The sequence below is a fragment of the Danio rerio genome, chromosome 20 (assembly GCF_052040795.2).
Source record: "Danio rerio strain M-AB ecotype USA chromosome 20, GRCz13ab, whole genome shotgun sequence".
Taxonomy (NCBI): Eukaryota; Metazoa; Chordata; class Actinopteri; order Cypriniformes; family Danionidae; genus Danio; species Danio rerio.
The window spans coordinates 57275001-57302003 of record NC_141040.1 but is presented as its reverse complement, the minus strand read 5'-3'; the positions used below and the strand labels follow the sequence as shown (position 1 = coordinate 57302003).

Below are 27003 nucleotides of genomic sequence, written 5' to 3'. Positions count from 1 at the left end.
ATGCACTGGGGCGGTTTGCTGCCGATTGTGACGCGGCTGGGATGAGAATCAGCACCTCCAAGTCCGAGGCCATGGTGCTCCACCGGAAAAGGTGCTTTGCCATCTCCAGGTTGGAGGAAATTCCTTACCCCAGGTGGAGGAGTTCAAGTATCTTGGGTTTTGTTTACGAGTGAGGGAAGGATGGAGCGTAAGATTGACAGGCGGATTGGTGCAGTTGCAGCAGTAATGCGGTCGATGTACCAGTCCGTTGTGGTGAAGAAGGAGCTGAGCCGAAAGGCAAAGCTCTCGATTTACCGCTCAATCTACGTTCCTACTCTCACCTATGCTCATGAGCTTTGAATCATGACCGAAAGGACAAGATCTTGGATACAAGTGGCCGAAATGAGTTTCCTTCGAAGGGTGGCAGGGCGCACTCTTATAGATAGGGTGAGGAGCTCTGACACCCGGGAGGAGCTCGGAGTAGAGCCGCTGCTCCTCCACATCGAGAGAAGTCAGCTGAGGTGGCTCGGGCATCTGTTTTGGATGCCTCCTGGACGCCTACCTAGGGAGGTGTTCCAGGCATGTCCCACCGGGAGACGGCCTCGGGGAAGACCCAGGACACGCTGGAGAAACTATGTCTCTCGGCTGGCCTGGGAACGCCTCGGGATCCCCCCCGGAGGAGCTGGAGGAAGTGTCTGGGGATAGGGAAATCTGGGGTTCTCTCCTAAGACTGCTGCCCCCATGACCCGGCCGCGGAAAAGCGGCAGAAGATGAATGAATGAATGTATATACAGTAGTCAGCATTTAAAGTGCATCAAAACAGTTTTTCAGTTGTATTATTGTTCAATAATTAATTATTGTAAGACTAGAATGGGGGTTTTCACCAGTTTTAGAACCACTTTAGATCCACTTTAAATGTTGATTACTGTAGATTGTGCAAAATATACAAAAGCTGCGTCCCAAATGGCGCACTATGCACTCATGCACTATGTACTTATGCACTTACACACTCAACAGCATAGTATATCTATGTAGTGTCGTCCCAAATGGAGCACTGTTTTTTTTACTAAGCGGAAATTCAAACCGTTTCCCTGATGACGTTTGACTGTTGCCAAATCAGTGAAATAAATGACAGAATTATCAAATAATACCTGCCGTGAATATAACTGCATTCACCATCGGGAGGCGCTATAATCATTCTTGTAGGAGAATTTCGCTTTCACAATCAAAAACAAATAAAGTTATCCAACATGTGTGCCTGATAGCTCCGTCTCTTCCGCTACGTGAGCAAACCTGCGGTCGTTGAGTGCGTGAAGTGTCCATCATTACACACTTCATTTTAGCGGCTGAATGAGGGCATCATCCGGGTAATTAAAGTGCACTTATTATTTTTAGAGTTTTCAGTGTGAACACACTACTTGCACTATTTATACTACAAAATGCCGTAGAATAGTGCATAAGTATGCGATATGGGACGCAGCTATTCATTCTCAGCATGTAGTCAAGTCAGCTGTGTTGTGTTGAATATGAGTGTAAGTGATCTGTCCTGCCGTGTCTCCTTAGGGTGGACCACCTGTACTCGTTCTTCATCCAGTGGTCTCCAGACACGTACGGTAAAGATGCGCAGGACCAGGGCTTTGTAGTGGTGGAGAAAGACGAGCTCACGATGATCGACAACTTCTTCAGTGACCCGGTGCCTCGTAGCTGGGAGGTCAGAAACACCTCACAGAACACAGCTAATGATGCCTGTGCTGAACCGACCTTCATTTAAATGCCAATAACCACTGGAGCAGCAATGTATAGATGCCACGACAAGTTTATCCCCATACTCCGCGGAGTTAACATAGGATTATTTTAACACCCTATTCACACGGGGGTGTCTGCGTCAACGCTTCCCATTTACTTTGAATAGGTGATGTCAGGCACTGCTATTGTGGATCAGTCCGTGTGAATCGGGCGTGAGGGCCCATGCGCTTTGTGGGCCCCCAAAGATATGCTTTATTAGTTTTAACAGTACTAGCAGGCAGCCCAACCTCAAATATTCTTTTATAGGACCCCAAAATTCCTAGTGGCGCAAACATGCACACACACATACATAAACACATGCATATGTGCACACAAACACATATTTGTGGATGCACACACACATAAACATACATAAGCATATACAAACACACATACAAACACATATATGTGCATGCACACACAAACACACATGTAAACACATAAATATGTGCACAAAAACATATATGTGCATGCACACACATACACAAACACACATACATGAACACCTACATATGTGCACACAAACACATATGTGCATGCACACACACATAAATATACATAAGCACATACAAACACACCCACAAACACATATATGTGCATGCACACACAAACACACATGTAAACACATAAATATGTGCACAAAAACACATGTGCATGCACACACACACATACATAAACACATACATATACGCACACAAACACATATATGTGCATGCACACACACACAAACACATACATAAACGCATACATATGCGCACACAAACACATATATGTGCATGCATACATATGCACACACAACCTCATAAACAAGCACATGCATACACACACACACACTTACACAAACACACATCCATAAACACATACAAATGCGCACACAAACAAATATATGTGCATGCAAACACACACATACAGATATACATAAGCACATACACACACACATAAGCACATACAGACACACACACAAGCACATATGCGCATGCAAACACATAAACTAACATGTAAATGCATACATATGCGCACACAAACGCATATGTGCATGCACACACAAATAAACACAAATATATAAACACATACATATGCGCACACAAACACATATATGCATGCACACATACATAAACACATATACATGAACACATACATATGCGAACACAAACGCATATGTGCATGCACACATGCATAAACACATACATATGTGCACACAAACACGTGCATCCACACACACAAACACACATACATAAACACATACATATGCGCACACAAACACATGTGCATGCACACACACATACATAAACACATACATATGCGCACACAAACACGTGTGCATGCACACACACATACATAAACACATACATATGTGCACACAAACACATGCATCCACACACACAAACACACATACATAAACACATACATATGCGCACACAAACACATGTGCATGCACACACACATACATAAACACATACATATGCGCACACAAACACGTGTGCATGCACACACACATAAACACACATTAATAAACATACATATGTGCATGCACACACACATAAACACATACATATGCGCGCACACACACATGTGCATGCACACACACATACATAAACACATACATATGCGCACACAAACACATATGTGCATGCACACACACATAAACACACATTAATAAACACATGCATATTTGCACACAAACACATATGTGCATGCACACATACATAAACGCATACATATGCGCACACAAACATATGTGCATGCACACACACATAAGCATACATACATAAACACATACAAATGTGCACACAAACACATATATGTGCATGCACACACGTACGTAAACACATACATATGTGCAGAAACGCCTATATGCATGCACACACACTTAAACACATACATAAGCACATACACACACACAAACACATTTGTGCATGCAAACACACAAAAGCACATGCATACAAACACACATACACATCAACACACATGTAAACACATGCACACACAAACACATATATGTCCATGCACACACACAAAAACGCATGCATATGCACACATATACATGCACGCACAGACATAAACACACACATATGAACACATGCACAAACACACACAAATAAGCACATACATATTTCGTAGTGACAAAGCTGGCAACCCCATCTAACCCGACTTTCCTTGTGTTCGTGCACGATTGTTATTGTAGATCATCACCATTAATGAGGCCAAGAGACGGCAGAGCTTCAGCTTTGAGGACGAGGAGCCTGTGGATCTCCTGCCAGCACTGCTGGACCCAAGTGCACTGCTAGAGGACACACACATTGAGAAGGTCTGCTGCCTTTCTGATAAAGATCTCATATTTTACTTTCTTTACAAGATGTTAGATCAGTCTTTGGTGTCTCCAGAATGTGTCTGTAAATTTTCAGCTCAAAACACCCATCAGATCATTTATCATACAGTGCAGGATATGCTCATTTTGGGGTCACAACAAGGTGTAGCTGTTTTTGTAGCCTGTGCCTTTAAATGCAAATGAGCTGGTTCTCCTCACCCACCGTTCCCAGGTGTGTGTGTGTGTGTGCTTGTGAGGTCGCATTTCAATGTGTAAAAACTGCATGATGATTCATTCATTCATTTTCTTTTCGGCTTATTCCCTTTATTAATCTGGGGTTGCCACAGCGGAATGAACCGCCAACTTATCCAGCATATGTTTTACTCAGCGGATGCCCTTCCAGCTGCAACCCATCTCTGGGAAACATCCTTACACACTCATTCACAATTCTTACACTCCGGACAATTTAGCCAATTCCCCTATAACACATGTGTTTGGACTTGTGGGAGAAACCAGAGCACCTGGAGGAAACCAACGCCAAGATGGGGAGAACATGCAAACTCCACACAGAAACGGCAACAAATAAACTGACAGCAGTGTGGGGGGGGAGGTTTTAAATCTCTGGTGTGTGAGTGTGTGTTTCTTTCCTGCACAGTTGTCCACTCGTCTGCCAGCCCGTGTTCAGGGTTATCCGTGGCGTCTGGTCTATAGTACAGTCGTACACGGCACCAGCCTGAAAACACTCTACAGGAACCTGATGGTGCTGGACTGTCCTGTGCTGATGGTCATCAAAGACATGGACAACCAGGTACACACACTGCGGTCCAACCGCTGCCTGTGTGTAAAACTGCTGTCATGTTAACACTCCGTTTCCTCCGTCAGATTTTTGGAGTGTTTTCCACACACCCTTTCAGAATGAGTGAACACTACTATGGCACAGGAGAAACCTTCCTCTACAGCTTCTGCCCCGAGATTAAGGTATGCTACTGAACAATATTGTGGAACACACACTTGGAATCTGCAAGGCCAGACAGAATCTGTGCACAATATTTCTCTGGAGAATTTAGCAAAAAACATCTGCAAATTTATACAGAATGATTTTGGCAGTTTAGTAACTAATAATAATTTAAAGTAATACCTTTTTATTCTTTATTTAACAGTGCAAATTCAATTAGATCCACTTCTTTGGTAAACAAAGCAAGTCTCCCATATAGTACATCTTTTAAAACACAAAACAAAAATTAATGAAGAAAGTCTGTTGTTAAAGAGCCATGACACCCCCCACTTTCGGTTCAGGTCTACCTCAGAATTTTTCAAAAGATGCATCATAATGGGCGTGGAGCTCTACGAGGGCAGGAGTGGGCGTGGCCAGAAGGGGAGAAGAAGGGGAGCGAACAACTGTAGTCTGTCAGCTCACAATATGAGACACAAACTGTGAGGAGACGCATGAGTTTATAGTTTACAAAGTTACAATGCAAAGAAATAAACAGTGATTTACTGCCCTGCCTTAATTGTTATTCGTAAATTTATATACAGATAACCACAGTTTATATCATTATAAGGTAACACTTTTCAATAAGGTTCATTAGTTAATGCATTTACTAAAATGAACAACACATGTTCAGCATTTATTAATCATAATTGAACATTTACTAATGCATTATTAACATCCAAGTCCATGCTTGTTAACATTAGTTAATGCACCATGAGTTAACATGAACTAACAATGAACTAATGTATTTTCATTAACGTTAACTAACATGAACAAATACAGTAGTAAATGTATTGTTCATTGTTTGTTCATGTTAGTAAATGCATTAATTAACATTAACTAATGAACATTATTGTAAAGTGTGACCCATTATAAAGATAATGGTGTTTATGTAAACACTATAAATGAGGACTTCTCCCTCAATCGCCGGGTCTGAATGCAGACTCAGTGCTGCAGGTCCCTTGCCCTGTCTGTTTTAACCATTAGTCCTGCTGGTAATCTGGAGGATTTAGGTGAACACAGCAGCACGGCGATGTGTCTAAATGTGAACGAACTCCTGAAAAAAGACAACATCCGCCATTCTCCAATTCTCAAACTGCTCTCCCGACAAAAATACTTGCTGCACACACACAGCTTTGCCGTATCGGCCCTGACAGCATCGCAGGGGAAAAACATGCAACAAACCCTGTGGATCATGGAAACAAACACGTGACCCTACATGAACAGCTAAATACTGTGTGCTGTGGGTCCGTGTCTCACAGTTTGGCACTGGCAGGTCTGTCTTGCCTTCAGGAAGCAAGTGCAGTCATGAATAATTAAGCAGCCGGCTCTTCTTATAGGATAAGAAAACTCCACTATGAATAATAATGAGAAACCGACGTGTCATCTTTGCCCTTGCAGTTTTGCTCTACGTCACCGATTTTGATCCGCCCCAAAAATCATTTTAAACCCAAAAGCTGAAATTAGCTGACAAAAGCTCAAAACTATCCAGTGTATCCCACAATTAAAGCTGACAGGTGCTAACAGTGTCTTAACTGATGCTCAACACACACACAAATCTGTTAACATCTCAAAAAAAAAGTACCCGAGGGTTTCGTGAACCTTTAATAACAATTAAAATATTTGAATAATAATCAAATTAGTATTATATGTTTTCCACTTTGTTCTGCATGCTTTTAATGAAATAATGCACTTACTGTTTTGTGGCCAGTGAAGAATATTTGAATGCCTCAAGTAAATAGCTATTGCAAGTGTGCACAATGTTAGTTTTAGGCCCTGCTGACGACTCTTAAGTGAGCTTTTCAGTTGATCTTCAGTGAATGGCACTGTGTGTGTTTGTCCTCAGGTGTACCGCTGGACAGGGGAAAACTCCTACTTTGTAAAAGGGAACACAGATTCTCTTCAGATTGGAGGAGGAGAGTGAGTATAGAGACACCATGTTTGTCCCTCGTCTGTACAAACTCAGCATGAAACAAGTTTATAAGGTTTTGGAACAGGTACAGATGTAGGCAGGGCTTGGTTTTGTGTATTTCAAGTCTATTCAAGTGTAAACACCAGACGGCGCTCTGGGCCAGTTTTAACACCAGATGGTGCTGTGGGCTAGTTTTTAACACCAGACGGTGCTCTGGGCTAGTTTTTAACAACAGACAGCGCTCTAGGCTAGTTTTTAGCAACAGACAGCGCTCTAGGCTAGTTTTAAACAGCAGATGGCGGCACTCTAGGCTAGTTTGTAACAGCAGATGGCGACGCTCTAGGTTAGTTTTAAACACCAGACAGCGCTCTAGGCTAGTTTTAAACAGCAGATGGCGGCGCTCTAGGCTGTTTTTTTAGCAGCAGACGACGCTCTAGGCTAGTTTTAAACAGCAGATGGCGACGCTCTAGGTTAGTTTTAAACACCAGACAGTGCTCTGAGCCAGTTTTAAACACCAGATGGCGCTCTGGGCTAGTTTTTAACAGCAGACAGCGCTCTAGGCTGGTTTTAAACAGCAGATGGTGGCGCTCTAGGCTATTTTTTAACAGCAGACGGCGCTCTAGGCTAGTTTTAAACAGCAGATGGCGATGCTCTAGGCTAGTTTTAAACAGCAGACGGCGACGCTCTAGGTTAGTTTTAAACACCAGACAGTGCTCTGAGCCAGTTTTAAACACCAGATGGCGCTCTGAGCTAGTTTTTAACAGCAGACAGCGCTCTAGGCTGGTTTTAAACAGCAGATGGTGGCGCTCTAGGCTATTTTTTAACAGCAGACGGCGCTCTAGGCTAGTTTTAAACAGCAGATGGCGATGCTCTAGGCTAGTTTTAAACAGCAGATGGCGACGCTCTAGGTTAGTTTTAAACACCAGAAAATGCTCTAGGGTAGTTTTAAACAGCAGATGGCGATGCTCTATTCTAGTTTTTAGTAGCAGACGGCGCTCTAGCCTGGTTTTAAACAGCAGATGGCGACGCTCTAGGTTAGTTTTAAACACCAGACAGCGCTCTGGGCCAGTTTTAACCACCAGATGGCGCTCTGGGCTAGTTTTTAACAGCAGACATTGCTCTAGGCTAGTTTTAAACATCAGACAGCGCTCTGGGCCAGTTTTAAACACCTGATGGCGCTCTGGGCTAGTTTTTAACTGCAGACGGCGCTCCAGGCTAGTTTTAAACAACAGATGGTAACGCTCTTGGTTAGTTTTAAACACCAGACAGCGCTCTAGGCCATTTTTTAAACACCAGATGGCGCTCTGGGCTAGTTTTTAACAGCAGACGGCGCTCTATGCTAGTTTTAAACATCAGATGGCAACGCTCTAGGTTAGTTTTAAATACCAGACAGCGCTCTGGGCCAGTTTTAAACAGCAGATGGCGTCGCTCTAGACTAGTTTTTAACAGCAGACGGCCCTCTAGGCTAGTTTTCTGGCAACACTGATTATACTGAATTTAACCTTGATTTGTAATCACCACCTTTCTCAGGGGTCTGGGGCTGTGGCTGGACGCTGATTTCTACCACGGCACCACCTCCAGATGCTCCACCTTCAACAATCAGCCACTGTCCTCCAAACAGGACTTCACCATCCAGGACCTGGAGGTTTGGACCTTCGAGTGAGCCACACACATCACATCCACACACTTTTACGAGCTCACGGCATGACTGATTTACACCTACAGAAAGTGCAAATCCATTCCTACTTGCTGATCTGGTTTAGAGAAAGAAACTTGTGGCTGTTTTAACCACTCACAGCTATCCCAGCATGCAATATCCTCAAGAGATGTTCTCCTGCTGAAGTATAACCAACACACATATATAAGTGTACGTGAATGACGAGGAATGGCTTTCTGGACTGCGTATGATTCTCGGGAAATACAGTTTCGCCAAATATTTTGCGTCAAGGCCAGTCGCACAGCGCAAAAGTGTATTTTGGTTACATTTGGCTGGTTCGTTTGCCGCGTTTGGAGCTGGTATAAATGTGATCGACGTCCTCCTGCCAGTATGTGGGTTTTGTTGACCAAAGCATTTTTATTTGCCTTGTTCTGCAATGTTTTATATTTGGTTTTCTATTTGAGTTTTTTATATACATATAAATGTCTGTATAAATATAAATGTATATATATATATTGGACGTGATGTGTAAGCACACACCTGCGTGATGATCCTTTTACTGATCTGACATATTTTAGGGATGTTTTCTTGGGTATTTGGAAAGGGAAGCAGGTGAAATGAAGAGATGCCAGTATTATTTGTGAACACTATGATAAACACGCCGGATTTTCCTTTCAGGTTTTTTTTTTCATTCAGGTTCACCACTTCACTGTGTGTTTGTGTATGCAATCACTCATTGACTGATGTCACTTCCTGTTTCGTGGTAGCACGATTATATGGGCTCACCTTTTGATGCAGATGCACAATTGCTGGAGTTGAAGCGATAGTTCATACAAAGATGTAAAATTACAGAGGATGAGGCTCTCTGAGATGGGTTTTTCTTCATTAGGAGATTAAAGACGATTTTGAGCTGAATCTGTGGTCCTTGGTGAATCGTTTAGTACAAGTCAACCTGTTTGAAAGTTAAAAACCACTATAAATGGCTCTTATGAAGGCAAATGATCACGCTGTGCAGGAAATCCAACATTATTTACAATAAAATTAGGTTTAATCTTTGAGCTGTGGTGAAATATCGTTCTTGCTGAGAATCAATTTCTGAGCTTTTTACAGCAGGCGGCGCTCTAGGTTAGTTTTAAACACCAGAGGGCGCTCTAGGCTAGTTTTAAACACCAGACATCGCTCTGGGCCAGTTTTAAACAGCAGATGGCCGCGCTCTAGGCTAGTGTTTAACAGCACATGGTGCTCTAGGCTAGTTTTAAACACCAGACAGCGCTCTGGGCCAGTTTTAAACAGCAGATGGCAGCGCTCTAGGCTAGTTTTTAACAGCAGAAGGCGTTCTGGGCTAGTTTTTGACAGCAGACTGCGCTCTAGGCTAGTTTTTAACAGCAGATGGCGCTCTAGGCTAGTTTTTTAAACAGCAGACGGTGCTCTAGGCTAGTTTTAAACAGCAGATGGCGACGCTCTAGGTTAGTTTTAAACACCAGATGGCACTCTGGGCTAGTTTTTAACAGCAGACAGCACTCTAGGCTAGTTTTAAACAGCAGATGGTGGCGCTCTAGGCTAGTCTTTAACAGCAGATGGCAACGCTCTAGGCTAGTTTTTAACAGCAGACGCACTCTAGGCTATTTTTAAACAACAGATAGCGACGCTCTAGGCTAGTTTTTAACAGCAGACGCACTCTAGGCTATTTTTAAACAACAGATAGCGACGCTCTAGGCTAGTTTTTAACAGCAGACTGCGCTCTGGGCCAGTTTTAAACACCAGATGGCGCTCTGGGCTAGTTTTTAACACCAGACAGCGCTCTAGGCTAGTTTTAAACTGCAGACGGTGCTCTAGGCTAGTTTTAAACATTAGATGCTGACGCTCTGGGCTAGTTTTTAACAGCAGACGCACTCTAGGCTAGTTTTAAACAGCAAATAGCGACGCTCTATGCTAGTTTTTAACAGCAGATGGCGGTGCTCTAGGCTAGTTTTTAACAGCAGATGGTGCTCTAGGCTAGCTTTTAACTGCAGACTGCGCTCTAGGCTGGTTTTTAACAGCAGATGGTGTTATTTGCTGCTGTCTGCTGTTAAAAACTCGCCTAGATCACCATCTGCTGGTTTAAAGTAGCCTAGAGTGCCATCTATCTGCTGTTAAAAGTTAGCCTAGAGCACCATCTGCTATTAAAAACTAGCCTACAGCGCTGTCTGCTGCTGAAAACCAGTCTAGAGCGCCGTCTTTTGTTAAAAGCTAGCCTAGAGCACCATTTATCTGCTATTAAAAACTAGCCTAGAGCGCAGTCTGCTGTTTAAAAACTAGCATAGAGCACCGCCTACTGTTTAAAAACTAGCAATTAGTGTCATCTGCTTTTAAAAACTAGCATAGAGCACCATCTGCTGGTAATAACTAGCAAATAGTGTCATCTGCTGGTAAACAACTAGCATTGAACACCTTCTGCTGTTATGAACTAGCCCAGTGCACCATCTACTTTTACAAACTAGCATAGAGCACCATCTATCTGCTGTTAAAACCTAGCTAGCACACCATCTGCTTATACTAACTAGCCTAGAGCGCTGCCTGCTTTTTAAAGCTACTTTGGGAGCTATCTGCTTTTACAAACTAGCATAGAGCATCATCTATCTGCTGTTTAAAAACCAGCCTAGAGCGCCTCCTGATGGTAAAAACTATCTTAGAGCACCATCTATCTCTTAAAAACTAGCCTAGAGCGGCATCTGCTGTAACAAACTAGCCTAGAGCGCCCTTTTTTGTTAAAATCAAGCAAATGCCGCCATCTGCTGTTAAAAACTAGCATAGAGCAACATATGTTGTTAAAAGATTGCTGATTGTTTTTCTTCATGAGAGCTCAGTGTGTCATCATTTGCTACAGGTTGATTTAGATTTGTTTGTTTGAACCTCAAAAACGGGTAACCATTGACTTGCATTATACAAATCAGTACCACAGATTGAGCTGAAAATCATCTTTAATGTCCCACTGAGGAAAATAAAAGTCATCTTCAGAGTAAATGAACTGTAAATGCTCATCTTCTGTGTAAACTATCTCTTTAATGGAGATCTTCAGGAACATCTCACTGTTAAACCGCATCTGTGGGCATTAAATAACCAAACCGTGCTCGTATTCGTGCTCCATGTTGGGGGAAATATAAATGTTTACAGGTGTTTCACTCTAAAAGTGTCTCTGATTTCAAACACTGTGCCGTTGCGTATATTAGCCAGTCGATGTCATATTTATTGTGTATTTCTGTGTCCGACAGTCAACCAAATAAATGCAATAAATGAAAAGACGAGCGACTCCGTTTATTTGTTGAACAGACAGCATTAGATCAAACTTTTAAATCAGTTAATAAAAAATGCTTTTCTTAAATCTAAACATTCTTAAAGCAAAACATAGAATCTTGTTTTAAGAAACATTATGCCGTCGGTGCCAGTGGTGTAGTGGTTAATGCGTCGACACATGCACTCCGGTGCTCACGGCGACCTGAGTTCGATTCCGCCTCGCGGTTCTATGCCGATCCTTCCCCTCTCGCTGCTCTCCATGCTTTCCTGACAATTCTCTCTACTGTCCTACCCCATAAAGGTGAAAACCCCCCAAAAAAATTATTACAAATTCAAAAACAATATGCCAAAATGAAGCGAGTTTTCCCTTAAAACAAGCTAAATAATCTGCCCATTCGGTAAGACAAATAGTTCCACGTCAAAAGGAAAAACAAGATTATTTGGCTTACCCCATTGGCAGATTATTTTGCTTGTTTTAAGGAAAAACTCACTCAATATTGAAATATTATTTCTGATAACAAGACAGTGTTTTACATGTCTAGAAAATGCTTCTTGATGTATAAAACCTTTTAGATATTTAAGCTAAAAACAAGACAAAAGATCTAAGAAAATATATATTTTTTTGTGGTGTATTAATATTGTGTAACATTTAATACATAGATGTATAAAGTAGAATAAAAATGCCATTATTTATTCTTTTGTCATAAATCAAAGCTTAAAAATAGTTCATTGTTTGATAACTCATGTCAATTTTTTTGTTTTTTTAATTGTTATATAATCTATAGTTTCACATTTGTACAGGGCCTGTTTACAATATACAGTTAAAGTCAGAATTATTAGCCCCCCCTTTTTCTTTTTTAAATATTTCCCAAATGATGTTGAACAGATTCAGGAAATGTTCACAGTATGTCTGATAATATTTGTTTTTCTGGAGAAAGTCTTATTTGTTTTATTTCGGCTAGAATAAAAGCAGTTTTTAATTTTTTAAACACCATTTTAAGGTCAATATTTTTAGCCCCTTAAGGCTATATTTTTATCGACTGTCTCCAGAACAAACCACTGTTATACAATGACTTGCCTAATTACCCTAACTTCACCCTAATTACCCTAGTGAAGCCTTTAAATGTCACTTTAAGCTGTATAGAAGTGTCTTGAAGAATATCTAGTCTAATATTATTTACTGTCATCATGACAAAGAGAAAATAAATCCGTTATTAGAGATGAGTTATTAAAACTATTATGATTAGAAATGTGTTGAAGAAATCTGCTCTCTGTTAAACTGAAATTTGGGAAAAAATAAACAGGAGGGCGAATAATTCTGACTTCAACTGTATATTTTAGCATTAAGCAGATAGAAAATATCATTCAATATATCTAAAATAAACATTCATTTCATCAGATTAAATCCCTGAGATGTTCTCTCACAGTGCCAACAGAGAAATAAAAAAATAAAAAATAAGCACAAAAAAGTTATTAATCATATAATCAGGCAGGCATGGAAGTATTTCTCCTTTGCTGGTTTCAGAATCAGTAAAATACTTTTTCATATTTTCAATGGATACTTATTTTTTTCTTTTTAAACTTTTATGTAAAGTATAAGTAACATCCACACTCGCCGGCCACTTTATTAGGTACACCTGTCCAACTGCTTGTTAACGCAAATTTCTTATCAGCCAATCACATTGCAGCAGCTCAATGCATTTAGGCATGTAGACATGGTCAAGAGGGTCCGCTGCATTGTTAAGCGAGCATCAGAATGGGGAAGAAAGGCGAGTTAAGAGACTTTGAACGTGGCATGGTTAGTGCTAGATAAGCTGCTCTGAGTATTTCAGAAACTGCTGATCTACTAGAATTTTCATGCACAACCATCTCTAGGGTTTACAGAGAATGGTCCGACAAAGAGGAAATATCCAGCGAGCGGCAGTTCTGTGGACACAAATGCCTTGTTGAGGAGAGAGGAGAATGGCCAGACTGGTTCCAGCTGATAGAAAGGCAACAGTAACTCAAATAAGCACTCGTTACAACCGAGCTCTGCAGAAGAGCATCTCTGAACACACAACACGTCCAACCTTGAGGCGGATGGGCTACAGCAGCAGAAGAGCACACCGGGTGCCGCTCCTGTCAGCTAAGAACAGGAAACTGAGGCTACAATTCACACAGACTCACCAAAACTGGACAATAGAAGACTGGAGAAACGTTGCTGCTCTGATGAGTCTCCATTTCTGCTGACACATTCAGATGCTCGGCTCACAATTTGACCTCAACATCATGAAAGCATGGATCCATCCTGCCTTGTGTCAGCGGTTCAGGCTGGTGGTGGTGGTGTAATGGTGTGGGGGAGATTTTCTTGGCACACTTTGGGTCCATTAGTATGTATACGCATCATGCCAATGCAACAGCCTAGTATTGATGTTAACCATGTCATCTTCTGATGGCTGCTTCCAGCAGGATCCAACCCAGTACTAGTAAGGTATACCTAATAAAGTGGAATTAGATTTTATAAAAAGATTTACAATTTAAAGTTGTGTTTGAGCTACAAAACAACAAAAAACAAATTTAATTTTATTTTCTATGAACTACAGATGTTATTTCTTTCAAATAGTTTTTTTGTTGCATACCACAACAGATGTGGCATTTTTCAGATTGTTTATATTAATTTTCAGTCAAACATTGAACTTTGAAATCAATATTTGCTGCATAACCTGGATTTATAATAGCAACAAATGAAAACAGTTGGCATTATCTAATAAAAATCCCTTAAATTACAATATTTTTCTTTTAGATTCAGAAGAAATATTATCAGAATAAAAACAATATTCAAATATGTGTAAAAAAGCGGAAAAACAAAAAACTTCCAAGTGTTTTGATATTATTTTGCATAGAGCTGTGTATATAAGAATATTATATATGAGAATATTAATATACAGCTGAAGTCAGAATAATTCGCCCTCTCGTGAACTTTTATTTCTTTGTCTAATATTTCCCAACTGATGTTGAACAGATTCAGGAAATTTCCACAGTATTTCCTATAATATTTGTTCTTCTGGATAAAGTCTTAATTGTTTTATTTCGGCAAGAATAAAAGCAGTTTTTAATTAGTTTTTAATAATCAATATTATTAGCCCCCTTAAGCAATATTAGTTTTGGAGTGTCTCCAGAACAAACCATCATTAATGACTTGCCTAATTACCCTAACTTTACCCTAATTAACCTAATTAAGCCTTTAAATGTCACTTTAAGCTGTATAGAAGTGTCTTAAAGATAAAATAAGTCAGTAATTAGACATGAGTTATTAAAATTATTATGATTAGAAATCTTTTCTCTGTTGAACAGAAATTGGAGGGAAAAAACATACAGAAGGGTTAATAATTCTGACTTCAGCTGTATGTATTGTAAATATTAGAACTCTCATATCCTGTATTAATGCATTAAGTTGCTAAATTCCATAGCAACATCCCATAGGTATGTTTAATATAATTAATATGCGCATTTAAATCAATGGTTGTCTCTGGCGTCACTGGTGGGTGAAGTTGCCATGAGTCTGAACTCCACTGGCGTGGTCCTGAAAGGTCGGGTGAATCTGCTCTGCCGTCAAAGGAGAAAGGTCGTGGGCGTGTCGGATGTGACTAACTCCGCCCTGTTGTAGGAGGAGTATCAGCTGACGGGCGAACAGTGGCTCCACCTACAGGGCAGCAGAAGACACTACAGTTCACTTTCCCATAGAGATTTTATTAGAAGCATGATAATCCATTAAATCAACCACCAGGAGAAATCACAACATTACAAATGTTTATTTAAAGGCAGGGGTAGTGTATTAAAAACAATGCCATAAAGCACTGTCATCGACAAATCAGAATAATGACAGAAAATATGAAACTATAGTTAATATACAGCAGGGGAAATGCGTATTGAGCACATTGTCATGTTGCTTTCCTGGGGATACAATATCCAAAGGAGCTGTTGACATGGAGTTGAAGCAGATTTTGGTAAAAACCCAAACAATGCAAACATAAAAAAAATAAAACAAAAGATGAGCTGTGTGTGGTGAGAATTAAATGACAGGAGAAAGTGCTGAAACACTGAAATGTGTTTCACACTTTATATAGAAGGCTTTGTTGATGATGGCAGCTTAACAGACCTTCCTTTCATATGGAGAATGAAGCTTCATGCATTCCTCAGGTGTGAGTTTCTCACAGACTTCAACAGAGTGTAAAATCTTGATGCTTCTGTGGGTCTCGTCTATCAAATCTGAGCTTTATTTTGTATTCTCTATTGGATTTGGATCAGGTGAGTGGCTGGACCATTTTACAGCTTGATTTTCTTTTTCTGAAAGCATCTGAGAGTCTCCTTGGCTGTGTTTTGGATCATTGTCTTGCTGAAATGTCCACCCTGGGTTCATCTTCATCCTCCTGCTGATGTAGATGTTGGACTGAAGCAGCTGATATTCATTTACACTGAGGAAGGGCAGAGGCTTGCTGAAGAACTACTGAGAGATTTCAGCTGCTGTCTGGACTTTCACTGCTGGAATACACCCCCCTTTCTTCATGTGTTCAGTACTTCTTCATTTTATTCCCAGAACTTCATTTGTTAACTAAGTAGTTTTGTTTTCTTTGCATATATGGAGTTATTTTGCCGTTACCTACACCTGTGGAAAAACTCGAGTCAACAGCACCAGAGAAAAATGGTGAGGTGCTCAATACTTATTTTCCCGGCTTTATTTAATACTTTATATAGACGGCTTTTTTAATGATGGCAGCTTAAAGACACCTCTCGTATGGAGAATGAAGTCACATGCACATCAGGTGTTGTTATATTTTTTGAAGACCTCAACAGAGTGTCAATATCTGGACAGTTCTCTGTGTGTGCCCCCTACTGACCTGGCATACAGAATACAGTGTGGATCTGCATGCTCAGGATCCATTTACAGTACATTGTTGTTTTGTAAACACAGGTTAAAACTTAGTTTTCATTTTGGTCACCACAACGTAATGAACCGCCAACTATTCCAGCATATGTTTTACACAGCGTATGCCTTTCCAGCCGCAACCCAGTACTGGGAAACACCATACACACTCATTCGCTCCATATACTATAACCAATTCAGTTCATCAACTCCCCTATAGCGCATGTGTTTGGACTGCGGGGGAACCTGGGGTCCGTTCTTCGTACGTGGATTACTCAGTTAGCTGGATTTGGATATTGACAATTTGACATGATCCAGGATCGTTTCGTTCTTCAAAGCTGATCCGAGAGTTGTTGTCATAGCAACAGTTCTGCTAGCTTAAACCTGATCGGGAGCAGGTTCAATCCATATAAACAGGATTAGATCCGCTTAGTTCAAGCAAAGATAATACAGAAAGTATGTTCTGAATTTCTGAATTAAACTATATATATATATATATATATATATATATATATATATATATATATATATATATATATATATATATATAAAGTTATAGCTATTAATATAATAAATAAAGTTATATATATTAATAAAACTTGTGCAATCTGCACTCTCGAAATGAAAGTACAAAGACTGCCACCTGGTGGTGCACAGAGAAAACTTATTGATATGAACTTTTTTAAAGCAATAATACATTTCAGCAGTCATAAACATGTTTTGATAGTTAATATGCCGGTGATTTGATGCTTCACAAAAGTTGCAGACGCCTTTACCAATATAAAAATGCTTTTGTAAACAACCAGTTATTCTTTACACCGATTAAAAAACGGCTACTATAATAAAGAAAATCTTTTCTAAATGTAGAACTAAATACATTGATTTGCATTGAAATACATGATGAATACTCTTGACACATGAAAGTGTAAAGCCTGCAGCTCACAACAAATGTGGAGAGTTATTGCGTGTCATATTTAACAAACCGTTTCTGCTAATTTGATGTAATTTTGCTCACATGGATAATTGAATATTAATCAGATGATGTCACTACGCTGCTGTGCCATCAGCCAATCGTTCCATTGCTGATCATGATTTCGAGGATGGATAGATCTGTCCTTTACAACACACGCAGCGATCTCAGATCAGTTCATCCAGACATTTTAATCTGATTCACGAACCTGTTTGAAGAACCAAATTAGCGAGAGATCAGTTATCAAGATTAAAAGATCCAGGATCTGCCAAATCATCTTCATTTAAGCGAGGTACGAAGAACGGACCCCTGGAGCACCCGGAGGAAACCCACAACAACACAGGGAGAACATGCAAACTCCACACTGACATGCCAAATGGCCCAGCCAGGACTCGAACAAGCTCGAACATGCTGCCATTATTATTAGTATTATTATTATTATTATTGTGAGTGTCATAATTCAGTACCTGGACAGTCAGCGGTCGTTCTGAGCGGTCATAACTCTCAAATAACAGCTGTGCATAGAAACGTGGAGGAGGCCGAGCATGAAGCACATAAGCCTGCAGTTCTGAATAAAGCAAGACAGAGATGATCAACTTACAGTTCAACAACTCACCCCTTACAGTTAGTAATACTGCTAGCAGAAAATAGGATGTGTGTACAGCTGAAGTCAAAATGATTCATTATCCTGTGAATTTATTGGTCTAATATTTCCCAAATGATGTTGAACAGATTCAGGAGTTTCTCACAGTATTTCCTCTAATGTTTTTTCTACTTGAGAAAGTCTTATTTTTTTTATTTCGGCTGGAATAAAAGCAGTTTTTGATTGTTTTGAACACATTTAAAGCTCAATATTATTAACCCCTTTAAGCTATATTAGTTTTGGATTGTCTCCAGAAAAAACCACTGTTATACAATGACTTGCCTAATGAGTGACAGATTTAGGCATGGGCAACATGGGCGATCGCCCAGGGTGGCATCTTGCTGGGGGCGGCATGGGGACAAACAAACGTCCCCTAGTAAAAGCATTGAGATACAATTTACTTTATGCAAGTGTATTAATTTGAAGTGGCAATCCCAGAATAAAGACGTTGGGGGCTGTTCATACTTGCCATCTTTTGCACGGCAAGTTTGTTGTTTTCTATGCAGAAAACCATTCCCGTGCGCCTCACATGCGCTCCTGTGGGAATCCCGGTTGTTTGCATGCACGCTGATAAATAATGCGCCGCTCATGCACATTTTACAGCTTTTTATGTAGAGGTGTCTGCACGCAGAAGTTTATGTAATATGATAGCTATAAAGCAGAAAGGAGGGATAAACAGTCAGGGAGATAAGACTTCATAAGATTAATTATCAGCCATGAGTCGGGTCTAAGACAACAGATGATTTATTTATTTTTATACAAGAGTTCTGTCTGGTTTTTGAATTTGATTGGCTGATAGCCGTGCGATATTTTGCCAGTAACATCACACAAAGGCCTCCTCACCCTTCACTGTGTATTACTCCGCCCACATACAGCCAGCAACAAGCAGAGACGCTACAGTTTTATTTTTTATTTTTATACAGTAATATTGTTAGACAAACAAATGTACTTTTGAGGCTTTGTTAGTGAAGATTGTAGTTGTTTAGATTGCAACTATGCAGTTTATTTGCAAGAATAGTGCCTATTTTAAAATATTTACAATTGCTTAGAGAGCTCGTCGGTGGCCAAAGACGGTTGACGTTGTCCACAAGATGGCGCCAGAACGGCATGATAAGCTCAGTTGCTGCGTCCGAAACCGCATACCTCCATACTATATAGTATGCTAAAATCAGTATGCGAGCCGAGTAGTATGTCTGAATTCATAGAATTCGAAAATTAGTATGCGAGAAGTTCCCGTATGACTTACTACTTCCGGCGAGATTCTGGAGTGCGCATCGCATGCATGCTGCGCTATCCCATGATGCCCTGCGAATGAATTCATAATTGGGGGTAAAGCGACGCAACTGACGCAGGTAGGTCACGTGACCATGACAAAATGGCGGATGTAGTACGTCTGAATTCCATTCATACTTTTCACATTCATACTGTATAGAGCGTACTTTTCTAACGGCCGAGTAGTACGTTTAAATTCAAATGCAGTACCTACTGAGTAGTAGGCAGTTTCGGACGCAGCCAGTGTGTTTTCCTGAGTGCAAATAAAAAAGCTGAAAACGGAAGCATCGTGGTTTTTAAGGTGGACTGGATAAAGTCAATAAGAAGCTGCGAATAAGAAGCTGGATTCAGCCTCGTCCCTCCTTATCGCAAACACAACAGCAGTCTGGTAAGTTAATGATTGCTCAGTTTTTTTCGAGGTTAATTATTGTGATATTGTAACGTTCGCTTAATGTTTGATATGCATTGTGTATAAATGTCCTCTTTAAGAGGAATATTCCTGTGGTTGTTTTACCTTTTGAGATGTAAGCACGCATGTATGGGAGCTCAGTTCAGTTCATTTCGATAATGTAAAATTTTATTTTGCGACGGATGTTTGAGTCTTTTTCTGTCTCTTTTGTCGTTGACTGTCATGTATGTAGTCGACAGCACTTAGGAGAAACGCATAAAGGCCAATATGAATAGCAGAATAGTTTCTGTCTGCTTTTTTTATTCCTTAAAGTCTCCGGGTAAACTCTGAGACACCTGGCACCCGTCACAATACCGACGGCAACAGAGAAATACTGCGGACTGTAATAAACTGTATGGAGAAATCTCTGTAGACTGACGGCATTTCATGTCACGTTCAGCCTTATAGTCTTACAATGTGAGCAAAACTTGCTGCTTTGTCTTCACCTTAAGGGCGTCACACACCAGAAGCGCCGCTTCATATTACGCTATAGAGAGTCGTTGGCTGCGTCCGAAACCGCATACTTCCATACTATATAGTACGCTAAAATCAGTATGCGCATCCCATGCATGCTGCTCTATCCCATGATGCCCCGCGAGCGAATTTATGAATGGAAGTAAAGCGACGCAACTGACGCAGATAGGTCACGTGACCATGACAAAATGGCGGATGTAGTACGTCCAAATTCCATTCATACTTTTCACATTCATACTGTATAGAACGCACTTTTCTAATGGCCGAGTAGTACGTTTAAATTCAAATGCAGTACCTACTGAGTAGTAGGCAGTTTCGGACGCAGCCAGTGTGTTTTCCTGAGCGCAAATTAAAAAGCTGAAAACGGAAGCCTCGTGGTTTTTAAGGTGGACTGGATAGAGTCAATAAGAAGCTGCGAATAAGAAGCTGGATTCAGCCTCGTCCCTCCTTATCGCAAACACAACAGCAGTCGGGTAAGTTAATGATTGCTCAGTTTTTTTCGAGGTTAATTATTGTGATATTGTAACGTTCGCTTAATGTTTGATATGCATTGTGTATAAATGTCCTCTTTAAGAGGAATATTCCTGTGGTTGTTTTACCTTTTGAGATGTAAGCATGCATGTATGGGAGCTCAGTTCAGTTCATTTCGATAATGTAAAATTTTATTTTGCGACGGATGTTTGAGTGTCTTTTTCTTTCTCTTTTGTCGTTGACTGTCATGTATGTAGTCGACAGCACTTAGGAGAAACGCATAAAGGCCAATATGAATAGCAGAATAGTTTCTGTCTGCTTTTTTTTATTCCTTAAAGTCTCCGGGTAAACGCTGGGACACCTGACACCCGTCACAATACCGACGGCAACAGAGAAATACTGCGGACTGTAATAGACTGTATGGAGAAATCTCTGTAGACTGACGGCATTTCATGTCACGTTCAGCCTTATAGTCTTACAATGTGAGCAAAACTTGCTGCTTTGTCTTCACCTTAAGGGCGTCACACACCAGAAGCGCCGCTTCACATTACGCTATAGAGAGTCGTTGGTTGCGTCCGAAACCGCATACTTCCATACTATATAGTATGCTTAAATCAGTATGTGAGCCGAGTAGTATGTCCGAATTCATAGAATTCAAAAATCAGTATGCGAGAAGTACCCGGATGACTTACTACTTCCGGCGAGATTCCGGAGTGCGCATCGCATGCATGCGGCGCTATCCCATGATGCCCCGCGAGCGAATTTATGAATGGAAGTAAAGCGACGCAACTAACGCAGGTAGGTCACGTGACCATGACAAAATGGCGGATGTAGTACGTCCGAATTCCATTCATAATTTTCACGTTCATACTGTATAGAACGCACTTTTCTAACGGCCGAGTAGTACGTTTAAATTCAAATGCAGTACCTACTGAGTAGTAGGCGGTTTCGGACGCAGCCATTCAAACGCTAGCTCTAAAGTGACGTTGGTGAATTAGTAACGGCTTCTGCTGTTCTGACGTCAGCTGCAGATGTGAATGAATGGTGGAAGAAAGTAGTTCCTAATACAAAAGGGTTTCGTCTCTCTGTGTTTGATTTTCTTTTTTATGTACAAGATTGTGCCGTCGAACTGTTGTATAAACGCACTGTTGAACTGTTGTTGCCAACGCACACCTCCCACCAGTGCTGATATACAGCCATAGCACACTGCTACGAGTGTGATATTGCTCATTTGCATTCTATGGAATTATCATAATTAATATTCGTGCAAAAGATTTCTTCGGTGATCTTAGCATGTCAATCCAGTTGTTAAATAGTTTTCCAGTAACATTTAGGATTGATTAATGTTATTTTTTAGAATAATAATTGTATAATAATATTATTATTATTAATAATACATATAAATAAATTGTTATTTGTATTAAAAATAAACATAACAATATAAATCTGGGGGTGTAGTGGGTGCTTTGGACAGGGTGCCATTTAAACTAGAACCTCCACTGTGCCTAATTACCCTAACTTTACCCTAATTACCCTAGTGAAGCCTTTAAATGTCACTTTAAGCTGTATAGAAGTGTCTTGAAGAATATCTAGTCTAATATTATTTACTGTCATCACGACAAAGAGAAAATAAATCAGTTATTAGAGATGAGTTATTAAACTATTGTTTAGAAATATGTTTAAAAAAAATCTTCCCTCCGTTAAACAGAAATGGGGAAAATATACAGGATGGTTGATAATTCTACTCTGCTTCTGACCTGTGAGGAAGATCTGCGTGTCCAGTAGTTTGCATGTCTGCTGTGTGTCCAGTTTGAGCAGTCGTGTGTGTGTGGCGTCGCAGTAAACGCGGCTCTGGCAGCAGCGGCGGGCGTACAGGCCATCGGGGCTCATCCACAGCAGGACCCCACCCTCCAGCGCTCCCCTGCACTCCTGCTGGGGCAGAGGAACCAGCTCGGGGCCGCCGTAGGTCCAGCTGGGGTCCTCAGGGGCCAGCCGACAGCCCTCAACACTGGAGACGGTGACTTCTGTGAGCAGAGACTCTCCGCTGAACACACTGACCTGCAGACGCACATCTGAGAGAGACCGTAGAGAACACACACACACACACACACACACACACACACACACACACTGATGAGACTCACTAGCTATGTTTACGTCCACCCATTTATGTTTTAAGGTGGTTGCCATGGCTATAGCTGGGCTGTGTCTAGATGGTTGCCAGGTCGTTTTAAGACGGTAGTAAGGATATAGCTAGGCTGATTCTAAGTGGTTGCCAGGTCGTTGCTAAGCTGTTTCTAGGTGGTTGCCAGGTCGTTGCTAGGCTGTTTCTTAGAGGTTGCTATGCTGTTTCTAGATAGTTGGCAGGTCATTTTAAAATGGTTGTTTGGAAATAGCTAGGCTGATTTTAAGTGGTTGCCAGGTCGTTGCTAAGCTGTTTCTAGGTGGTTGCCAGGTCGTTGCTAGGCTGTTTCTTAGAGGTTGCTATGCTGTTTCTAGATAGTTGGCAGGTCATTTTAAAATGGTTGTTTGGAAATAGCTAGGCTAATTTTAAGTGGTTGCCAGGTCGTTGCTAAGCTGTTTCTAGGTGGTTGCCAGGTCATTGCTAGGCTTTTTTCTAGGTGGTTGCTGGACTTGTTCTAAGAGATTGCTAGGTTATTTTAATGTGGTTATAAGTCTATAGCTAGGCTGTTTCTAGGTGGCTGTTTCTAAGAGGTTGCTAGGTTGTTGCATGGCTGTTTCTAGTTAGGCTGATTCTAGGAGGTTGCTAGGCTGTTTCTAGGTGGTTGCCGAGTCATTTAAGGTGGTTGCATAGCTATAGCTTGTCTGATTGTATGTATTATCTAGGCTGATTCTAGGAAGTTGCTAGGCTGTTTTTAGGTAGAGGCTAGGCTGTTTCCAGGAGGGTGTTAGGCTGTTTCTAAGTGGTTGCTAGGTTGTTGCTGAACGTTTTCTGTAAGGTTGCTAGGTTCTTTTAAGGTGATTGTAAACCTATAACTGTGCTGTTTCTAGGTGGTGGTTTGGCTGTTTTTAAGAGGTTGCTAGGTTGTTGCTGGGCTATTTCTAGGTAGTAGCTAGGCTGATTCTAGGAGGTTGCTAGGCTGTTTCTAGGTGGTTGCTAGTCTGATTCTAGAAGGTTGCTAGGCCATTCTAGGAGGTTGTTAGGCTGTTTCTAGGTAGTTGCTGGCTGTTTCTAGATGGTTGCCAGGTCATTTTAAGCTGGTTGCAAGGCTATAGCTAGGCTGATTCTTGAAGGTTGCTAGGCTGTTTCTAGGTGGTTGCTAGGCTGATTCTAGGAGGTTGCTAGGCCATTTCTAGGTGGTTGCTAGGCTGATTCTAGGAGGTTGTTAGGCTGTTTCTAGAAGGTTGCTGGCTGTTTCTAGATGGTTGCCAGGTCATTTGAAGCTGGTTGCAAGGCTGTAGCTAGGCTGATTCTTGAAGGTTGCTAAGCTGATTCTAGGAGGTTGCTAGGCTGTTTCTAGGAGGTTTCTAGGCTGTTTCTAGGAGGTTGTTAGGCTGTTTCTAGATGGTTGCCAGTTCGTTTTAAGGTGGTTGCAAGGCTATAGCTTGGCAGATTCTTGAAGGTTGCTAGGCTGATTCTAGGTGGTTGCCAGGTTCTTTTAAGGTTGTTGCAAGGGTATAGCTAGGCTGATTCTAGGAGGTTGCGAGGCTGTTCCTAGGTTTTTCTAGGTTGTTGCTGGGCTGTTTCTGGGTGGTTGCTTTGTTGTTGCTGAACTTGTTCTAAGAGGTTGTTAGGTTATGTTAATGTGGTTGTAAGGCTATAGCTAGGCTGATTCTAGGAGGTTGCGAGGCTGTTTCTAGGTTTTTCTAGGTTGTTGCTAGGCTGTTTCTGGGTGGTTGCTTTGTTGTTGCTGAACTTGTTCTAAGAGGTTGTTAGGTTATGTTAATGTGGTTGTAAGGCTATAGCTAGGCTGATTCTAGGAGGTTGTTACTAGGCTGTTTCTATGTGGTTGTTTGGCTGTTTCTAAGGTAGTTGCTGGGCTGTTTTTGGGTAGTAGCTAGGCTGTTCCTAGGAGGTTGCTAGGTTGTTTCTAAGTGGTGGCCAGGTTGTTTTAAGGTGGGTGAAGGGCTATCGCTGGACTGTTTCTAGGTAGTAGCTAGGCTGTTTCTAGGATCCTGCAAGGCAGTTGCTAGTTTTTTAAGCGGTTGCTAGGCCTGTTCTAGGGTTTTGCTAGGCTGTTTCTAGGTGGTTGCTAAGAGTTTGCTAGATTGTTGCTGAACATTATCAAAGAAGTTGCTAGGTTCTTTAAAGGTGGTTGTAAGGCTATAGCCAGCCTGGTTCTAGGAGGTTGCCAATCTGTTTCTTGGTGGTTGCCAGGTTGTTTTAAGATACTTGCAAGCCTATAGCTGGGCTGTTTCTAGGATGTTACAAGGCAGTTGCTAGGTTTTTAAAGTGGTTGCTAGGCTGCTAGATTGTTATGGTATGTTTCTAGGTGAATGCTAAGAGTTTGCTAGGTTGTTGCTGAACTTGTTCTAAGAAGCTGCTTGGTTCTTTAAAGGTGGTTGTAAGCCTATAGCTAGGCTGATTCTAGGAGGTTGCTAGGCTATAGTTGGGCTGTTTCTAGGTAGTAGCTAAGCTGTTTCCAGGTGGTTGCCAGGTTGCTTTAAGGTTATTGTGTGGCTACGGCTGGGCTGTTTCTAAGTTTTTTCTAAGTGGTTGCTAGGCTTTTTTCATGGTGACTGCTAGGTTGTTAAGGTGTGTTTGTAGGTGGTTACTAAGAGTTTGCTAGGTTGTTGCTGAACTTTTGCTCTGTAGTAGCTACAATGTTTATAGGGCATTGCTAGGCTAATTCTAGCTGGTGGCAAGGCTGTTTTGATGTGTCTTGAAGGCTGTGGCTGGGCCATTTCTTGGTGTTTGCTGGGCTGTTGCCAGCGGTGTGTGTACCTGTCAGTATGCTGCCCCCTGCAGGCTGGATGTCCAGGCTGAATTGTGACGGAGGCAGGTCGGTGGAGCTGTAGTTGTAGAAAGATCCAGAATAAACAGCAGTGTTCCAGCATGAGCTCTGGCTGTACTGAACATCTGACAGCGGCTTCTGCTCACACAGGAAGTCCCTCCAGCTCCGGTCAGCAGCTGACAGGAAGTTACACACCTGCACAGACATCACCTGATTGGTAAGTCATACATTCTTTCGCATTATCAGAGCATCAGATCAGTCTAGAGTTCAGTTTAGTGTGGGTTAAACAGCTTCATGTGTTACCTGACCCTCCACAGACTCAAATGCAGGATAAAATGGGTAGTTATAAGGAACTGAGCTGGTGGAAACTCTCTCGTATGATTTTGGTGCTGAAATGAAGGAAAAATATGCTTAAATTTAATTGTAAACAATCCATTTTATTTCTGTAAATTAATAAATGATAAGAGATAACTTTAATACCTTTAAAATGTTAATTTAAAGGTTTTAAAAACATTTTAAAGCGTTCATATATCAGATCTGTGTATTAAAAATAATGAGTAATACTGTTATAAATGATGTAGGGCTGATTTCAAATGGAGGATTATTAAATAATTAAAAACATATTGTCATCATTTACACTTTATTTATTTTTTGCTTGTTTTATATATTCAGTAATAGTGTAGAATATATTAATATTATATACACGTGTTCAAGTGTGTGTGTGTGTGTGAGAGAGATTGTGTATGTGTGTATGATTGTGTGTGTGTGGGTGTGTGTGTGTGTGTGTGTGTGCCTGCTTTATGTCCCTCAGGGATGATGCGGTAGACTTTATATGGCTGTGTGGTGTGTGTGTGTGTGTGTGCGTATATGTATGTGTGTGTGTGCGTATATGTGTGTGTGTGTGTGTGTGTGTGTGTGTGTGTGTGTGTGTGTGTGTGTGTGTGTGTGTGTGTGTGTGAGATTGTGTGTGATTGTGTGTGTGTGCATGTTGTGTGTGTGTG

General features: G+C 41.1%; 3 protein-coding genes across 36 annotated transcripts in view; 1 reads left to right on the top strand and 2 right to left on the bottom strand.

Annotated features, from left to right (window-relative positions):
* The window catches only part of ncoa7b (nuclear receptor coactivator 7b), a 52369-nt gene extending 40456 nt beyond the window's left edge, over positions 1 to 11913 (top strand). For 4 of the 31 annotated variants that reach the window (XR_015517925.1, XR_015517911.1, XR_015517923.1 and 1 more), the window contains exons 11-17: positions 1543 to 1690; positions 3950 to 4072; positions 4728 to 4880; positions 4955 to 5050; positions 6910 to 6983; positions 8506 to 9745; positions 11391 to 11913. Coding sequence is in view for 5 of the 31 variants with exons in the window: in NM_001442760.1 (NP_001429689.1) it covers positions 1543 to 1690; positions 3950 to 4072; positions 4728 to 4880; positions 4955 to 5050; positions 6910 to 6983; positions 8506 to 8638 (727 nt within the window). In the remaining 26 variants the exon portion in view is untranslated. 31 annotated transcript variants of the gene reach the window in all.
* irf4l (interferon regulatory factor 4 like) overlaps positions 11906 to 27003 on the bottom strand; it is a 19379-nt gene continuing 4281 nt past the window's right edge. The window contains exons 3-8 of one of the 4 annotated variants that reach the window (XR_015518962.1): positions 26306 to 26391; positions 25993 to 26197; positions 22844 to 23158; positions 18246 to 18346; positions 14072 to 15587; positions 11906 to 12193 (exon numbers count right to left, since the gene is read on the bottom strand). Coding sequence is in view for 1 of the 4 variants with exons in the window: in XM_087298902.1 (XP_087155028.1) it covers positions 15420 to 15587; positions 18246 to 18346; positions 22844 to 23158; positions 25993 to 26197; positions 26306 to 26391 (875 nt within the window). In the remaining 3 variants the exon portion in view is untranslated. Of the gene's footprint in view, positions 12194 to 12575; positions 15588 to 18245; positions 18347 to 22843; positions 23159 to 25992; positions 26198 to 26305; positions 26392 to 27003 lie in introns of those variants that run through there. The other 3 variants (XR_015518961.1, XR_015518963.1, XM_087298902.1) reach the window with 3 other exon arrangements.
* The window catches only part of pycr3 (pyrroline-5-carboxylate reductase 3), a 540655-nt gene continuing 534767 nt past the window's right edge, over positions 21116 to 27003 (bottom strand). The window contains exon 6 of the transcript XR_015517754.1: positions 21116 to 21447. The gene's annotated coding sequence lies outside the window, so the exon portion shown is untranslated. The remainder of the gene's footprint in view (positions 21448 to 27003) is intronic.